General features: G+C 36.2%; 1 protein-coding gene across 1 annotated transcript in view; it reads left to right on the forward strand.

The window, feature by feature from the left end:
* LOC114082670 (calcium-activated chloride channel regulator 4-like) overlaps positions 1-19,966 on the forward strand; it is a 32,424-nt gene that overhangs the window by 4,243 nt on the left and 8,215 nt on the right. The window contains exons 3-11 of the mRNA XM_071618610.1: positions 22-169; positions 4,306-4,414; positions 5,156-5,333; positions 5,770-5,988; positions 8,529-8,756; positions 13,627-13,804; positions 15,214-15,320; positions 17,806-18,021; positions 18,578-18,845. Of these exons, the coding sequence (XP_071474711.1) occupies positions 22-169; positions 4,306-4,414; positions 5,156-5,333; positions 5,770-5,988; positions 8,529-8,756; positions 13,627-13,804; positions 15,214-15,320; positions 17,806-18,021; positions 18,578-18,845 (1,651 nt within the window). The remainder of the gene's footprint in view (positions 1-21; positions 170-4,305; positions 4,415-5,155; positions 5,334-5,769; positions 5,989-8,528; positions 8,757-13,626; positions 13,805-15,213; positions 15,321-17,805; positions 18,022-18,577; positions 18,846-19,966) is intronic.

The raw sequence follows: 19,966 nt of genomic DNA on the forward strand, positions 1-19,966 counted from the left end.
GATCTTTTGAAACATTCTCAGGCTGATGTTAGAGTTGCAGCACCAGCCCTCCCAGGCAGAGATGAACCCTACACCAGGCAGTTCACAGAATGTGGAGAGAAAGCAGAGTACATTCATTTCACCCCTGACTTTGTACTGGGAAAAAAACAAAATGAATACGGACCATCAGGTATGAAATTTGGCTAAAACCACTCATTTTAAGTAAGCATTTCTGTTCCCAGCTTTAGTGGACAGATCTTGGAGCCAAAGTCTTTGGGTTCAAATCCTGGCTCCTCTGTCTTTTGTTTTTGTTTTTTGCCAGGTGTATGTTAAACAAGTGACCCACCCTGTCTGTGCTTATTCCTGGCAAAATGGTGACCAGTTGAGTTTCTACCTTATAGAATTTTTGTGAACCACAATCTAGATAATCCATGTAAAGTTATACAATCTAGTGTCGATATGTTTCAGAAATTTTGACAGCAGAATTAACAAATGTTTTCTAAGGCACAGTTTTTAGATTTCAGTTTTCTAGTTCTCCACATCTGTTAACCAATCACATGTAAATTCCATGAAAACCAGATGGAGAGAACCATGATGCCAGTTACTGATCAAGAGAAAATTTCTTTTTTTTTATTGGTTGTTCAAAACATTACAAAGCTCTTGACATATCATCTTTCATACATTTGATTCAAGTGGGTTATGAACTCCCATTTTTACCCCAAATACAGATTGCAGAATCACATCGGTTACACATCCACATTTTTACATAATGCCATATTAGTGACTGTTGTATTCTGCTACCTTTCCCATCCTCTACTATCCCCCTCTCCCCTCCCCTCCCATCTTCTCTCTCTACCCCATCTGCTGTAATTCAATTCTTTCCCTTGTTTTTTTTCCCCTTTCCCCTCACAACCTCTTATATGTAATTTTGTATAACAATGAGGGTCTCCTTCCATTTCCATGCAATTTCCCTTCTCTCCCCCTTTCCCTCCCACTTCTCGTCTCTGTTTAATGTTAATCTTTTCCTCATGTTCTTCCTCCCTGCTCTGTTCTTAGTTGCTCTCCTTATATCAAAGAAGACATTTGGCATTTGTTTTTTAGGGATTGGCTAGCTTCACTTAGCATAATCTGCTCTAATGCCATCCATTTCCCTGCAAATTCTATGATTTTGTCATTTTTTAGTGCTGCATAATACTCCATTGTGTATAAATGCCACATTTTTTTTATCCATTCATCTATTGAAGGGCATCTAGGTTGGTTCCACAGTCTAGCTATTGTGAATTGTGCTGCTATGAACATCGATATGGCAGTATCCCTATGGTACGCTCTTTTAAGGTCTTCAGGGAATAGTCCGAGAAGGGCAATAGCTGGGTCAAATGTTGGTTCCATTCCCAGCTTTCCCAGGAATCTCCATACTGCTTTCCCAATTGGCCGCACCAATTTGCAGTCCCACCAGCAATGTACAAGTGTACCCTTTTCCCCACATCCTCGCCAGCACTTGTTGTTGTTTGACTTCATAATGGCTGCCAATCTTACTGGAGTGAGATGGTATCTTAGGGTGGTTTTGATTTGCATTTCTCTGACTGTTAGAGATGGTGAGCATTTTTTCATGTACTTGTTGATTGATTGTATGTCCTCCTCTGAGAAGTGTCTGTTCAGGTCCTTGGCCCATTTGTTGATTGGGTTATTTGTTATCTTATTGTTTAATTTTTTTGAGTTCTTTGTATACTCTGGATATTAGGGCTCTATCTGAAGTGTGAGGAGTAAAGATTTGTTCCCAGGATGTAGGCTCCCTATTTACCTCTCTTATTGTTTCTGTTGCTTAGAAAAAACTTTTTAGTTTAAGTAAGTCCCATTTGTTTATTTCAAGAGAAAATTTCATAGGCTATTAGTTGCTGAAATTATTTAAACTACTTGCTTGTATCAAATGAAATTGTTTATAGTTAATCATTTGGGCCTATTAAAATGGAAATTTCATCTAATTCAATCTAAATGTTAAGATTATTTATCCAGATGAATGAAAGCAATTATTTTCCAGACAAAAATGAAAATCACTATTAAATGAGAGTTCAGTTCTCATGTCACTCTTCAGTGAAAACTTTCATGTAACCCCATACCCTATAATTGCCTCTCCCATTGCCTGTTCAGTGAAAGTTCATTAGTCTCTGTTTCTGCCAACACAGCCAGAGATAGTTATCAATACCTGGACCAGTTCCTCTGTCCAACCTTGAAAGCTCTATCATCCCCTCCATCCCAATCTTACCTCTCTTCCACACATTATCCTGACAAGAATTGCTCTCATTGGTTCCCCAAAATATCACACCATCGTAAGTGTAATTTCTTTCTACCCTGACATGTTCAGCAAATCTAGTCACTTGAGCCACAAATACAAATAGCTCAATCCCCCAGCCACTCTTATCCTTAACTATATGCTCTTGTCTGTCTCTTTTTGGCTTCTGTTACCTGTTTCCCAGACTGTTTAAGGAATACATAACACTAACTGGCATCATTACAAACACACAGTTTCTAAGCTCAGTTATGCTCTCAAGTCTATTTAACAGTATTCTTACTTGGCTCTTCTCAGTTACCTTTCTCATTTCCCATAGTAGCTATTTCAAAGCTTCTACCATTTTTGTCAAGAATCTCTAGCCACTCTCCTTACTCCCATCAATTATCAGACGCCTGGAGTAAACAAACTCATTGAAGCCACTAACTGCCGTTTGTTAATTAATTTTTTATTTATATATGATAAATCACTACCTTTTTTGTTTTATCACCCAAATTCATGTCCACCTTATACTGGTCATAGAAAAGACTTCCAATTTTTACATCCAGTGTCCCCATCTCAGTTCTTGATCTTTCCTCATATCCCATAATTTAGATCTATTCTATTATTGACAGTTCCACCCTTCCTCTTAGACAGGAGTTTTTTATGTCATTTGATGTATGTGTTTGTAAAAGAAAATTCACATTCTCCAAACCTTGCCCTAAAAACAACAAGGCTTTTGGAAAAATAGGATGAGGAAGAGAGCCTTCAAAATCTACATAATTTCATTAACAACTACGAAAGTATAGTGTATAGAAAGATCATTTGGACCAACCAGGCAGCAACTAACTCAGTATGGCTGGTGGCTGCCACACAGATATTGAAAGTGCAAATGTGTATACACACACATGGGGAAGAAGAGAGAGAGAGAGAGAGAGAGAGAGAGAGAGAGAGAGAGAGAGAGAGAGAGAGAGAAATTCTATTAGAAATAAGAACAATGAAAGCTGAAATGACACATGTCACTGGCAATGGAATCCTAAGTCAGAAGGACTGTTTTTAAGGTGTGGATGGTACGTAGAGCAACTTGAGGAGGGTAGAAGGCTGAGGGTGGAATTTTTTAGAAGATAGTCACAGATGCAGGGAGTTTTAAATTTTCTTAAAATTCACCAAAATCCTGTAGTAGGACTTGATATGAGGGCTTTTCCCTCCCACACTGAAGGTTATAATTCTACTCCCACGAGCCAGGTCTCATTTCCCCAGAAAATCATAAAGTTTTAAATTTTAAAGTTTATTGCATAAACAATAATTTAGGGATATTGTTAAAATCCAGACTTTGATTTAGTAGGTTTAGTAGAATGAGTAGAATGAGATTCTGCTTTTCCAACAAGCTCCCCAGTGATGTTGATGCTACTGGTCCAGAACCATATTTTGAGGTCTATACTTTTCATTTTGTAGGTCCTTAATTTTTTGAGGTTTTATTTTTTAAATACTCAATATTTCATTTAATGTATATAAATAAAAATAATAATTGTTTTATATAATTAGTGCTTACATGTATCATAAATGTATCACTTCACTTTGACACCCCCAGAATTCTCTGTGGTCTATAATACTGTTTCCAAGTTTTTTCATTACCACTCTCTCAAGAGCATTTTTAGACAAAATTTCCAGATTATATCATATGGTATCTTAATACAAACTAATTATCATATATCTGATTGTACTGTTGGTAGAGTTGAAGTTTAGAGAACCATAAATCATTACATTATGTAATATCTTTTGCTCCCAAGCTACCAAACCCCAAATATTTGTCTACTTTGATGATAGCATATGCTCCATAGATGCTTCATTGATTTAACATGTTGTAGAATAAAAAGATAATATACTATTTAACAGTATAGTCATTTAATACCACTGGGTCTTTTATAAACAAAAATATTAGGAGTTATGGAAATCCTCAATAAAAATATATGTTGTAATGGAAAGATCTTCTTAAAATTTTTGAGATACAAAATTTTTCACCTGAATTATCATCATGCATTTGAAATAATTTCCTACAGGTAGATTGTTTGTCCATGAGTGGGCTCATCTCCGCTGGGGAGTGTTTGATGAGTACAATGAAGAGAAGCCTTTCTACAACAGCACATCAAAGAAAATTGAAGCAACAAGGCATGGATACTTATATTCTCCTAATGACCTCAGACTTTTAACTGGTTTTTTCCTTCTTTCAAACCACAATTATTCATTTTTTCTCATTTTTGCAAATAACAGGTGCTATATTACAGAACTGACTCTTTTTATGGAAATATATCTTAGTGCAGTTGGTTTTCTATTTAAAATACACATAATAACTTTGATGGCAATTATTTGATTGGCATTTTGGTGTATTTTACACCTGTCTACCACAATGGCCAGAACTCATTTAAACTAAAATTGTACACTACATAGTGGACTAACTACAAAATTGATCAAAATTATTTCTGTTTGTATAAAGTAAACAAAAGTACTGCTAAATGTGGGCTAAATAAGAAACCAAATGCTCTAAGAAGCCAATTAGTGGGGTAAAAATGGGAGCTCATAACCCACTTGAATCAAAGTGTGAAATATGATATATCAAGAACTATGTAATGTTTTGAACAGCCAACAATAAAAAATTAAAAAAAAAAAAGAAGCCAATTAGTAACTTCTTGGAAATGAATAGAGGTCATTTTAGAATGTCAATCTAGCATCACAGTTAATTAAAGACTATCTGCTTGATTCTAAGATCAAGAAAATAAAGTGGTTGGGGAATCCACTTAAAACTGGGTGCCCAATCAATGATACATGTCCACCTGGGGAGAGGAACTTGTCACACAAGTGCAAACAGTAATAACTAAAATGCCTCAAAATTAACTGTCACATATTTTTCAGGTGTTCCACAGGTATCACTGGCAAAAATAGAGTTTATAAGTGTCAAGGAGGCAGTTGTACAGAGAACTTATGCAAAATTAATTCTACAACAAAATTGTATGGAAAGGACTGTCAATTCTTCCCTAATAAAGTTCAAACAGAAAAAGCATCCATAATGTTCATGCAAAGCATTGATTCTGTAAGTATGCCAATCATGATTTTCAGAATTTATAATCAAAGGGCATTTCTAGTTTTATTCATTTTTATTTTTATTATTTTGTGGTGCTGGGTGTCAAACCCAAGGCCTTATGCATGTTAGATGAGCACACTATCCATTGAACTACATTCCCTGCCCCACATACCCTATTTTAAATTATCTGTCCAGGTGAAGTAAGGCTTAAATATAATAACATAGAGTTCTTTGAACATTGGCTGGTGCATGGTAAGCACACAAATAGTATAACCTGTTATCATTATCACTATTGTGGTAAAACTACTTGATTCACATTAGTTACATTTTATTCAGTAAAAGTGTATTTGCAGAACATATTTTAAATTTTTTCCAGTTTTGAAATTAGACTTTTTTAGTGCATATAATAATAGTAAATTATTTTTTTATTTCATTAATCTTTTAGGTGTTGGAGTTCTGTAATGCAGAAAACCATAACCAAGAAGCTCCAAGTTTACAAAACATTAAGTGCAATTTTAGAAGTACCTGGGAGGTAATCAGCAATTCTGAGGATTTTAAAAACACTACACCCATGGCAGCACCACCTCCTCCACCTGTGTTCTCATTGTTGAGGATCAGTGAAAGAATTCTGTGCTTAGTTCTTGATAAGTCTGGAAGCATGTCTGTAAGTTTATGGATCCATATTTTCTCAATGTGGGAATGGAAATAATCAAATGCTAAGAACACACTGAACTTTATCTGTACCTGGGTTGCTCTAAATCACATAGTAACATAAAATACCATCACTTCCTGTAATCATGAGCTCATGATGTTGCAACATTATTGTAGCAAAAGAAAGATGACAAAAGAGTTAAGAATATTCTAATAACCTAATAACATAAGAATATCCATTTTTCCCCAGAAAATGGATGTTTACTAGGGGAAGATATAAGGCTTTAGCTGGAAAATTAAAACTAGACATTGAAATATGAAGTTGTTTTAAACCATGGTCCTTGTACTGAAAATGCTTGAGACATGGAGATAGAGTGGGTTAGTGGTTGCTAAACCCCATTCCAGTTCAAGGAACAAAAACAATCAGCAGAATTCTGAACACGGCTTTATCTTATTTGTATCAACTGTGCAAATGACCTCTTTATACTTGAAGACACACACAAAAAGCATCATATAGGAGTGAGGGCCTGCTTCCTTCTCTGCCTGCAGTTGGCTTCCACCTGGCCTATGTGTGCTGCTTCCTGGGAGCCCAGCTTTTCCTCTGGTACTTCTCTCCCTCTGGCTGCCTGATTCTCTTCCACAACCAGTAGCTCATTTAGGCCCCTTTTCACCCTGCCAGCATACCACAGGGGCCTTGATTGCCGCTCATTCAGATTGAGTTTGCTGTTGTCCTGACCTGCTGGGCTGTTTCCACTCGTAGGAGTGTATAGGGCACTTGTGACCAGTCCAAGTTGAGACCCTTTTGTTTTGCCATGGTTATGTGTTCTCTAGTCCTACAGGAGTTCTGTGAAGCAGGCCATCTAGTTCTAATAGTTGCAAAATTTACTTGAGCTGCAGTAAATGCTGGGATAGACTAGTCCCCGGTAGATGTACCATTTGAGCTCTGGGTAGAGGTCCAGATAGTCTGGTTAGGCTATCTAGTACTAATAGTTCTCCTGGGGCAATAAAATGTATTATCATGTGGGGAAAAAAAGAATATATAGCTGTAGCCATTCATTCCATGATCATTTGGTGAATAGAAAGCATTGTATTGGACTCCGAGAATATATGTCCATGTCCTTCAGAAATTGAGAGTCCAATAGAAAAAATTTGTCTCATTACCTGGATTACTCATATTTATTCTACAAAATTTGGGAGAAGCACTCACTCAGGAGATGGGCTGGATTTATTGGCTGTTATATGCTCTTCTGATTGCAACACTGCCTGTGAATACGTCTGTTTACTATATATTATATTGAAACTAATGTGTAATGTGTCTTTCCCAACTAGCTTGGGAGCTCTTCTAGGAAGTAGAACCTTATCTGATGCATCTTTGTATCCCCATGGCCTAGAACAGAGTTTATCATGTAGGGTTAGTCAATAAAAAAATTGTCGAAATGAATGGACTATTAATAAGCAAATGCAATGTTATAAAGCACCCAGAGGACAGCAAGTTTGAAGCAGATAGAGCATGCATGCTGCAGGCCAGGAATAAAAACTTCAGCAAATAGGGAAAGGGTGGCTATTAAAAAAGGGCAGAGAAAGATACAGATTAATGAAATGAACCACAATAACACAGAGTTCCAGAAAGAGAGCAGCAAAATGCTATACAGCAGCCCATAAAGTGACCAGAAAATGTCACTGAGAAAAGAAGAAGCTCCTGATTGGCAGCTGAGGAGTCTTCCCTAAACAGGGTGCTGGCAGATACAGGGTTAAAGTCAAAGCAAAGAAACAAAGTGGTGTAGAATACTCAAATATTGGGGTGTAGAAGTTTTTCCCTGTAATTTGTTCAGGAAGTTCAGAGAGAAACTTGGGTGTGGTTGTGGAGAGGAACCCTCTGAGTGTGGTGAGGAGGGATGGAGAGGACAAATTATGAAGAAGTATACATCCTCAAAAACCCAATACCAGGAAGAGGGATGTGAGTCCTGAAGTGTTACCAAAGAACCAATTCAAATTAATCCATAGATGAATAAGTGGTGGGGAAGGTTAAGAGAAAGGGAAAGGAGGGAGGGAGGGACTGGGCTTCTCAGCATTTACTGCAGCTCAAGTAAGTTTTGCATTTTGGGAAGACTAGTCCCTAGTAGATGGACCATTTGAGCTCTGGGTGGAGGTCGAGATAGTCTGGTTGGATTGGGAGTTCTGGGGTGTGATTTCATCCTAGGACAAGAGGCACAGAGGCTCCCAGGAGGAATCTGAGAGGCTATAAAATGTGTATCTTCACTTGCAACTCAATCTCCTCCCTAGCTTCCACCTCTAACTTGGGTGGTTAGCAGCAGGAATCATTCCTAATTGAAAAATCTAAGCTCCTTACTATTCTGTATGTGTTCCTTAACAGACATAACCATATTTTTTAATTTCACCAATTAAATAATTGCTTTCTTCAACAATACCAATTAATAGTTATAGAAATTTCTTACCAATAAAGTTTATCCACTCATTTTGTGGGATCTGCTATTATATTCTATATGAAAACCACTTGATTGTTTTCTTGTCTTTTTTCAGTTCTCCTCTCAGAGTTCTACTCGCCTCGATCGAATGAATCAAGCAGCAAAATATTTCCTACTACAGACTGTTGAAAATGGATCCTGGGTAGGGATGGTTCACTTTGATAGTGCAGCCAGTGTTAAAAGTGAGCTAATCCAAATAAAAAGTGACAGCGAAAAAAACAAGCTCTTGGGGAGGTTACCTACTGTAGCTCTTGGAGGAACTTCCATCTGCTCTGGAATTACAACTGCATTTCAGGTGAAAAACATACTGCAAATATAGTTTTTCCTTTTTTCTTTGTTTATTTTCAGCATGTTTTACCACAAAATGCTGCTGCACATACATTTTGCCTAGTTTTAACATAATTTATTCTAAAAGGCACAGAACACACAGAAAAAAATCCACTTGGTTTTTAATGGATCAGTGAATCAATGAATAAAATATAAGGAAAAAAATAAGTATAAAAATGCCACTACATTATATGACCAATAAGACCAGAGATTTTGCTCTTGTTTGCATAGAAGAGTTGGTGTTAAATAAATGTCAATTAAGTAAATAATAGTTTGTGGGCACAAAAGCCATCAACTTTGGGGACAATGAAGCAAATTACCTGGTATGATTCCTCTTTGGGCCAGTTCTCCTTTTAGTTTATGTGGCATTCAGACAGGGCAAACTGATGCTTATTTATTAAAGCAGATGGAATAGGGACTATTAATCCTATCTAGTGTAAGTATCAGAGTACTGGCTCTGTTTATTAGCTTTGTAACCTGAGGCAAACTTTTTGCGTCTATGGATTCTATATGCCTTATCTAAACAATAGAGGACAGAGGAATGCCTACTCATAGGATTATTATGAAAATGATGTGAACTTATATAGTTACATACTTAGAATGATCTTTGCTGTATTATAGAGTAAATTTTATCCAAATGGTCATATTGAACACATCATTAATGTCAATTGGGTCATTTTCCTTCTTAGAAACCCTCTTCATCCCCTCACAATCTAAAAAATTTAATCTGAATTCCTCAGTCTGAAAATACTCCATAGTCTCCTGAGGCTAAGACTGCCCTCTTCTATCTCCCAACCTTTTTCTCAGTTCTCCACTCCTGATGCTCTATGCCCCACAAACTTATAGTGCACATTTTTCTCCAAGCCCCCTGTATGCTAGCTGTCCCTGTACCTATGCACATGCAATTTCTCTACCTAAAACGGTTTCTTCTTTCTCATCTTGACATGTTAAAATTCTATTTCTTCAAAATCGTCTCTCTTTTTAGCTTTTACTGCCCCTACACAGCCCTATAGAGTCTCTTTTATGAATTACATGGCTTTTTAAGTATAGGTTTATCAAATAAAGGTCTGCATTCAAATCACAATTGTCACTATTAGCTTTGTGACACTAAGCATGATTCTCGACTCTTCTAATCCTTGATTTCCTCCTTAGTAAAATGGGATAATGAAAGCCAGCACATAAGGTTGTTCATGTTTTCATTTATTTAACATGCATTTAATGTCTAGCTGCTTCCCTCTGTGGTGTTTGCTATATCCATGGGGAACAGATTTTACCATATAGGTGAATACAAACAGTAATGCACATTATGGAGACAGTGTTGTGAAAGAACTCAACAGGGTGATATGATTTTGAGTAACTAGGAAAGGAGGGAATCACTTCAGAAAAAGAGGCCATTGAAGCCTTCCCTAAAAGTGACATCTAAAGTAAGATTTGAAGGATAAGAAAGAGCCAATGGTTCATGTAGAATGGAGAGTACAAAGTTCTTTAGATAGAGTTGGAGAAAAATGGATTATCGCAAGAAATGGTAGAAGCTGGTGGCACTGGAGAATAGCAAATGAGGGGGTATGAAATGTGGTTGGAAAATTAGATTATGGCTAAACTCAAAGCTTCAAAAGTATGAGAGATTTTTACATTTTTTTTTTTTTACAATAACAAACAGCTACTGAAGAGCTTGAAACATCAGAATCTGGTTATCAATTTATGTTTTATGAAGGTGACCTGTTGCCCCATGTAAAACCACGTGTAGGGAGCAAGAGTGGTAATGTGGAGACAGTTTGGGAGCTTGGGCTTGAAATTACATAAATTACATAACATATAAAACATAGTTAACACATATTTAATGTTCAGTTAAAGGGATATCTCTAATATTTTGTCATCTTTCTTGAACTACAGAGTACTCTGTTGAACATATTTGTTGTGTTTATCTTACTCTTCTTTACATCTCCTCAGTATCAGCAACTCTGTAAATATTATTGAATTGAATTGAATTTTTTCTATGAATGCAGGAGCAATAGTTCCTATTGAATTCCAGCATAGTGGCTGACCCACTGCAAATGCTCAGTGAATATACTAATTTAAAAAAGGAGAGATGAAGAAGAGAGAATGTTACTTCATCTTTGGATCTTCATTTTGCATTTACTTGTGAGGGAGTAGTGTGTTATGAATGCAGTATAAATACCATAAATGTATATAGCCTCCTCTATTCTTCAGTTTCATTTCAATGCATATCTGAGTATATTTTTCATATATTACAATATGTATAAGTCTCTTTGACTCAGAATCTGAACAAATCGTAATGAGGGTGGTGATTTTTCCCCTTGATATGAACTTTATTAGGGATTCTACATTCTAAAACCTATTCTATAAATCTATGCATACCTCCACTCCATGAACAAGAAAGCCACTGATAACCTGACTTTTTTTTCTTGAAGTCTACTCTCAGTTTCCCAAAATGGTGCTCAAAGAGGCCACCACTAATTAAAGCTGTCACAGAAGTTGAAATATAATAGTTATCCCAGGCTAAGTTCTCTTTATCCTCTTACACAGCCATCTACATTTAGAGCTCCAAGGTTCAAACTGTTGGACTTTTAGGAAAGCAATTCAGTTGCAAATAAAAATCAACAATTATTATTCATGATGTCTTTTGAATACCACTAATATGTTTAGTTCTATGCCAGTTACTATTAAGAGTAAAATAAAGTTATACAGCGTCCCTAACCTCAACATGCTTATAATTGAACATATCTTTTTGAAAAGTACGCTAAGAGTTTTCTAATTTGAAATTAAGACTCTTTATTTTGAGTGGACACTATTTTTCAAATTAGTTCATTTTATTTTTTTTTTTTTTTTTTTTTATTGGTTGTTAAAAACATTATAAAGCTCTTGACATATCATATTTCATACATTAGATTCAAGTTGGTTATGAACTCCCAATTTTACCCCAAATACAGATTGCAGAGTCACATCCGTTACACATCCACATTTTTACATAATGCCATATTAGTAACTGTTGTATTCTGCTACCTTTCCTATCCTCTACTATCCCCCCTCCCCTCCCCTCCCATCTTCTCCCTCTACCCCATCTACTGTAATTCATTTCTCTACTTGTTTATTTTCCCATTCCCCTCACAACCTCTTATATGTAGTTTTGTATAACAATGAGGGTCTCCCTCCATTACCATGCAATTTCCCTTTTCTCTCCCTTTCCATCCCACCTCATCTATCTGTTTAATGTTAATCTTTTCTTCCTGCTCTTCCTCCCTGCTCTGTTCTTAGTTGCTCTCATTATATCAAAGAAGACATTTGGTATTTGTTTTTTAGGGATTGGCTAGCTTCACTAAGCATAATCTGCTCTAGTGCCATCCATTTCCCTGCAAATTCTATGATTTTGTCATTTTTTAGTGCTGCGTAATACTCCATGGTGTATAAATGCCACATTTTTTTTATCCATTCATCTATTGAAGGGCATCTGGGTTGGTTCCACAGTCTAGCAATTGTGAATTGTGCTGCTATGAACATCGATGTAGCAGTATCCCTGTAGTACGCTCTTCTAAGGTCTTCGGGGAAAAGTCCAAGAAGGGCAATAGCTGGGTCAAATGGTGGTTCCATTCCCAGCTTTCCCAGGAATCTCCATACTGATTTCCAGATTGGCCGCACCAGTTTGCAGTCCCACCAGCAATGTACAAGGGTACCCTTTTCCCCACATCCTCTCCAGCACTTGTTGTTGTTTGACTTCATAGTGGCTGCCAATCTTACTGGAGTGAGATGGTATCTTAGGGTGGTTTTGATTTGCATTTCTCTGACTGCTAGAGATGGTGAGCATTTTTTCATGTACTTGTTGATTGATTGTATGTCCTCCTCTGAGAAGTTTCTGTTCAGGTCTTTGGCCCATTTGTTGATTGGGTTATTTGTTTTCTTATTGTTTAATTTTTTGAGTTCTTTGTATACTCTGGATATTAGGGCTCTATCTGAAGTGTGAGGAGTAAAAATTTGTTCCCATGATGTAGGCTCCCTATTTACCTCTTTTATTGTTTCTCTTGCTGAGAGAAAACTTTTCAGTTTAAGTAAGTCCCATTTGTTGATTTTTGTTATCAACTTTTGTGCTATGGGTGTCCTATTAAGGAATTTGGAGCCCGACCCTACAATATGTAGATCGGAGCCAACTTTTTCTTCTATCAGACACAGAGTCTCTGATTTGATATCTAGCTCCTTGATCCACTTTGAGTTAACTTTTGTGCATGGCGAAAGGAGGGGATTCAGTTTCATTTTGTTGCATATGGATTTCCAGTTTTCCCAGCACCATTTGTTAGGGTTCTTTTTGACAAAATTATATGAGGATGAAATAAAATTTGCTCCAATTTAGACTCTAGTACTTCCTGTTTGTTCCCTCTGTTCCCTTTCTTGAGGTGGATTCTTAATGTATCCATCTGTATATACAATCGGCACTATACACTAAAGGTTTCATGTAGGATAGTCAGTCAAAGAAAGCAGAAAAATATCACTTCTATATTCCACAATTATATTGTAGGTGTCTAGTTGACCTGAATTTTCCAGGCTGAGATACCACTGTCATTTGGTCCAGGCAGGATTTTCCAAAGCCCTTCTCCCGGCTACCTACATTTGAGTAAATATTCTCTTCAATAGGCAGGGATGGAGGTGGGGCAGGAAAAGGTAATGTTTAAATTTCCCCAGGGATTGTTGATTTCAGATTCTATGATTTTAAAAGAGACTAACACCTCTATTCCTTACACTATCATTTATTCATCTGAATTTTTCTCTAATTTCCCATTGGTCTTTTGGATCTAGGATGGTAATTGTGGTCTGAATTATGCTTGCAGGTGATTAAAAAGCTAAACCCCCAAATAGATGGATCTGAAATAGTGCTGCTGACAGATGGGGAGGACAGAACTACAGGGAGATGTACTGATGCTGTGAAACAGAGTGGGGCCATCATTCATTTAATTGCTTTGGGGCCAGATGCTGAAAAAGCAGTAATACAGATGAGCAATGAAACAGGTAAAACATGATCTGAAAATTCTAGACCTTTAATACTAATGTATATAAAGAGGCTGACAATTCAACAACTTCTCTTGAGCACCTGGTTTGCAGATGCTGAGCCAAGAGTTGAAAATCCCAGTCAAACCAGATGCAATCTCTGTTCTAACTCAGAATCCTGTTGCGTGGAAAGGCAAATGACACTACAAATCAGATCACATAAGCTGATAACATTCCTTGACAACATGAGAAATAACAAAGAATAAATTTCTATGTGGGAAAAAGCCATAAGTTCGCCTAAGGTTGTAGAGAATAAGGGCAAGGAGGTCTGAACAATGAAGTGACTTCTTTGCTGGTGCTTGAACAAGGGTTAGAGAAGATAATCAGGCCATGAGCAAAAAAAAAAAAAAAATCATGTTTGAATGATAATGTGAGACAATGTGATGGAAGCAATAGTGTTCCTGTAAGGTCAGAGCATAGGTGCCCCTCTGTGAGGTGGGAGGTCATGACTAACAGCAGCTCAGCCAAAATATCCAAATAACAATAAAGTTTCTAGATAAATATTAACTAGGTAGCTATTATTTTAGATACACAGATATGATGTAAATAAATTACATGTTTTAATGCCTTCTAAAAATAGCGAAGAAAACATAATTCATGAGTACCATTTTATCAAATTGGTTTTAATGACACCAAATATAAACCTGCTTTTAGTTGTACAAACTCATTGTTTTCCGGTGTTTTGTTTTGTTTGTTTTTGGTGTTTTATTTTGTTTTGAGACAGAATTGCTTAAGTTGCCAAGGCTGGGCTCAAAATTGTAATTTTCCTACCTCAGATTCCCAAGTAGATGGGATTAGAGGCCTTTGCTACCATGAATGTTCAAAGTGCTTTTATAGCCATTGTAAAATTTATTCCTCTTCCAAATATTCCATTCAGTAGCACTACTTTTTAGGATTTGTCCCGACTGCTTACTATTCTATCTCTGGTTAGTTATTACCAGGATACATCAATATCTTTCTAATTTATTTACTATCTTTCTAATTGACTAATTCTGATATAATGTTTGTAAATCTAAAAAACAACTTAATTACAACTATATCTTAAATAAAAGTAAAAATTACCCTAAAGGGGTATGTAAAGTCTGTGAGCTTCACCATGTGGAATTGTAACATCTTCTTTCATAGTCTTTGATTATTTGATGTATTTCAGCTAGCTGAGATTTTGATTTAGAGGTATTAAAGTTGCTTATGCTTCCTCGTGATAACATTTTTAAATTAGCACTTCAGAGTTAAATCTTATAGCTATTTGACATTGGTCTGTTTAAATAATACATACTGAAACTGTGATTTTATTTAAAATATTATATTATTAATCACTAAAATTTACTTATTTTCAAGAAAGCAAACTAGCTAATGCATTTATATTTTAGGAGGAAAGCATGTTTTTGCTTCAGATGAAGCCGTGAACAATGGCCTCATTGATGCTTTTGGTGCCCTTACATCAGAAAATGCTGATCCCACCCAGAAGTCACTTCAGGTCAGAGTTGCCACTCTTGGGATTTTTGTGTTTGCATTTACTATAACTGAGCAGAAGAATTTGGTAGTCTTAAGTTTTGAGTTCTATATTTATCTCAAAGTGAATTTTTAATTAAAATCAAAACTTCTGCCATAGATAGAAATATACTTTAGCTATAACAAAATTAAGTGCTAAGATAAGAGTAAAATAAATGGTGAGATAGCTAAGATTGTTTTTTCATATTCCCATATAATTTGGTTAAGGGATAATGTTAAAACCTAATCACATCCATTTTCCACCAAAAGACTTCACCCAAAATAAAGCAACCATTTTGAATGAAAAACTAAAACAAAACTCATGTTTCCAAGCTTTCCTTACACTTCACTGTTATAAAATAAATTTAGACACATGAACTCAAGCACCTAATTTGCAAATAGAAGAAATATATCTTGGAAATAAACACAAGAAAGAAAGGCTAGGGATTCTCCTATCTCTTCAACCACATTTTTCGCTGGGATTTTATTTTACTCACCTCTCTTCTGAACTCAACTTTTTTATCATCTATATCACAATAGCACCATTATTTTCTCATTTCTCACTTCTCCCATCTAACAGAAATGTTGTGTCCTTGTCTAACATATCTCCAAGTCCTACATCCTACCAGCTGCTTGTAATTATCATTATACTATTTGCTTCTGAGTTCAACTGTTTAAGATCATGCACATTTGTCTTTCTGGGCCTGGCTTGTTTCAGGTAACATAATGTCACAGAAGATCCAACTTGATCCACTCACTACATGTTTCCACATTTAGATACTTAGATTCAAGAAGTTTGATTAAGCTTTGGTTCTTTAATTCAGATCCCATGTACAATGTCCACATAGCCTGTTCCCATCAAAATGTTTTTTAAAATATCTGTTTCTCTTCTTTCTCCATTTACAAAAGTCTATTTCATACCTCCTTATATCAAGACTTCTGTGTTCCGTTTTCCTATTCATCAAGTCACTGTCTATATTAAAACTTACCATGATCACCCAGACAGACCTATTTTCCAACAATAAGAAGAGCATAGATGCTATCGCCTATGGCTTAGAATATGTACATACTGGTTTGGAGATTTAACTCAATAGTAATACTTTCTTAAATCAAAGACATATTCACTTAACAGGAGATGAAGACTTTTATAACAATGATGCTTCAAAGTAGAATTCACTTACTTTTATCAGCATGAGGGTATTTTGGGTTGTGGAGTAAGCTAAAGTAGAAATGGGATTTCTTGTTGTTCTAAGAAGGCTCCACCTAGGAAACATGTAATGAGTGGATCAAGTTGGATCTTCTGTGACATTATGTTACCTGAAACAAGCCAGGCCCAGAAAGACAAAAGTTCATGATCTTACACAGTTGAACTCAGAGAAGCAAATAGTATAATGATGATTATAAGCGGCTGGTAGGATGTTGGACTCAGACAGATGTTAGACAAGAATACAACATTTCTGTTAGATGGGAGTAATGAGCTCAAGAGATCTATCATACAAATATGGTGATGATAGTTAATAACATGTATTTTATCCTTCAAAATTGTTCAAAATGGAATTAAGCTCTTTCAACGAATACACACACACATACACACACACACACACACAAACAAAATGACAAGGATGTGAGGTGATGCTCATGTAAATTAGCTTGATTTAGCCTTTCTATAATGTGTACACTTTTCAAAACTTCATGTTGTATATGATAAATTTATACCATTTTGTCACTTTAAAAAATAATAATTAAAGCAAAAGAGTTGGCTCTCCTAGACTAAGTGCTATCCACAGAGATTTAAATAATTTCTTTAAAGTTTCTTTCTGAGAAGATCCTATGCTTTATTGTTTTTTTCTCAGGATTCCATCCTGTACACATTAGTTTCCCCTATTGTATTTACCCTCCAGAGCTTCATTCTCTATCCTGTGTGAAAAACTATTTCAAGATTCCCGATGAGGAAAATATATCCATGAGAGCTTTTTTTCTAATGATTTATGCTCCATATTTATAAAGCCCTCACTCTCTCTGTCAAATACTCTAATGACACATAAACATTATATCTTGTATCATCATGTAGATGGGGAATTGAGGATAATCACACACATGCACAAACATTCATACACATATACACCCCCAATAGTCCATCTCTGTCCATAGTACCCATTAATACTAACGACTGGCATGGGTGTTTATCCAAAAAAAATGAAAAAAAAATTAATTGGTTCATGCTCCCAACTGTAAATTCATTCTCCTGCTCTATAGCTCTTTTATACCCTATTCTTTTCTCAGACCCTCTATTTTCAACATTCTAGCTAACAACTTCTACGTACCAATGATCTTTCAGAAAGATCCCAAGTCTAAGGTGGCATGCCATGTATAAGATTGTATTCAGATGAAAAATAATGGATGATCTTTAAAAGAAAAAAATAAAATTATTCTATTCTATAGTCATTAATTTTTAAAATATATCTAAACAGCTGGAAAGTAAGGGATTAACCCTGAACAATGATACCTGGATGAATGACACTGTAATAATTGATAGCACTGTGGGAAAGGACACATTCTTTCTCGTCACGTGGGAAAAACAGCCTCCCAGTATTTCACTCTGGAATCCCAATGGGACACTGACAGAAGCTTTCACACGGGACACTCTTTCTAAAATGGCCTATCTCAGCATTCCAGGAACTGCACAGGTAAGTGATCAGCTTTTAGACATTCTCTGAATTTTTGAAAGCTGAAATTGTTTTATGTCATTCTCTGAATTTTTGAAAGCTGAAATAAATTGTTTTATGTCATAAATGTATTGATGATTATATCATCGACAAAATTAATTTGCCATGCAGTCTCCTTGCCTTTGTAATCCTAAAGATCGTGGTGAATGGCAGAAAAAATAAATAAAGAACTCTTACTTCAGGAGAAAAATCTAACAAAAACTTTCAGGTAAAACTATGGGAAGACACTATGCAGTTAGTGTACAGATCGCTGTTAAGGTCAATGAATAAGGGCAAAGGCAGACTACACTATCCGGTAATTATTTTTTTCAGATGAGATGTCACACAATATAGACACCATGCATGACAATAATCAGAGTACCTGCCTGAACCTTAACTCTCACCATTTTAAAACCTCAAACCACCAAAAACCTGTTCATCATACTCACACTTCTAAGATTTATTGTAGATTTGCATAGTGGGAATCAGGATACCATTTGACTCTGGAAACTTATTATCTTTCCACTGGAAATTTTAGGTGGGCACTTGGACTTACAGTCTTCAGGCCAAAGCAAACCCAGAAACACTAACCATGACAGTAACTTCTCGGGCAGCAAATTCTTCTGTGCCTCCAATCACAGTGAATGCTAAAATGAACAAAGACACAAACAGCTTCCCCAGCCCGATGATCGTTTATGCACAAGTTCTCCAAGGGTATCTCCCCATTCTTGGAGCCAGTGTGACTGCGATCATTGAATCAAACAGTGGAAAAACACAAGTTTTGGAACTTTTGGACAATGGTGCAGGTAATTCACAGGTTTTATGAATAAGCCTATATTTCATAACTCAGGATATGGTAAGGGTCCCTGTGGCATCATAGGTCAGTAAGACAGAATCCTATGGAATGAAGGAACAGCAGGAAATTGTATCAGATAAAGCCTACAATCAAAATGTTGACAACAGATGTTATTTGTTGTTATTATTATTGTTTGTCATTGGTTTATCAACCAATATCTGTCATCATTTAAGTAGATCTCATTCAGAAGGTTGAGGACATCGTCAAGAAAGTGTGCTCAGGGAGGGTGAAGCACAAGCAGCCAAATGAGATCTAGTGGTAGAACCTGGGCTCCTGGTAGGAAAAATTCCCAAGAGCTGGGAAAAAAAGTCAATCTTTAGAGCCAAGGCCCAGGGGTTATCAGAGTTACCACAAAGAGGAGGGCTCACCACTGGGGCATCAGATACCAGGTCTTAAGGACAGAAAACAGGGAACTTGCGAGTCATTTTCTGTCTCCCTGGTTCATATCGGTGTGTGGTGCTTATAGATCCTTTCCAGAGTCTGGATGGTCCTAGACAACAGAACCTTCTGGTAAGAGGTCAGTGAGCAAGGAAATAAGCAATTTGATACACATCTGAATTATTACAGTTTGTATCAGTACCTCTCACAATGTAATTTTCAGTCCTTTGATAATACTGTATTCAACTAGAATTGGCAAATTATTCTGACATGCAACTCAATTCCTTCTTCAGGCATGACAATATTTACACCACTGTCCTTTGCTTTTTCTTTCCCTTTCCACAAAACTATCTGCAGTATATAAAACCTATCTATATCTTGTTTGATTTCTTAGCATTTTATCAGATGAATATTTAGCTAATGGGGAAGTATCTAGTTTGAAATGCCTTCGCCTAAGAAGACATTGGTGATTAACAATGGCTTAGTGTAGGCATTCTCAAATTTTAGCATACAGGGAATAATCTGGAGAGTTTGATTACAATATGGAATGCCAAGGCCCTTCCCTAGGTAGTATGAGAAATTTACATGTCTAAATATCTTTACACTTATAGAGATACAGATAGTGGTGGTTCAAGGACTTCACTTCATACCCTCTGATTTAGAATTTATAGCCCACAAGATATGTGTTTTGCA

Source organism: Marmota flaviventris, chromosome 10, assembly GCF_047511675.1.
Source record: "Marmota flaviventris isolate mMarFla1 chromosome 10, mMarFla1.hap1, whole genome shotgun sequence".
Taxonomy (NCBI): domain Eukaryota; kingdom Metazoa; phylum Chordata; class Mammalia; order Rodentia; family Sciuridae; genus Marmota; species Marmota flaviventris.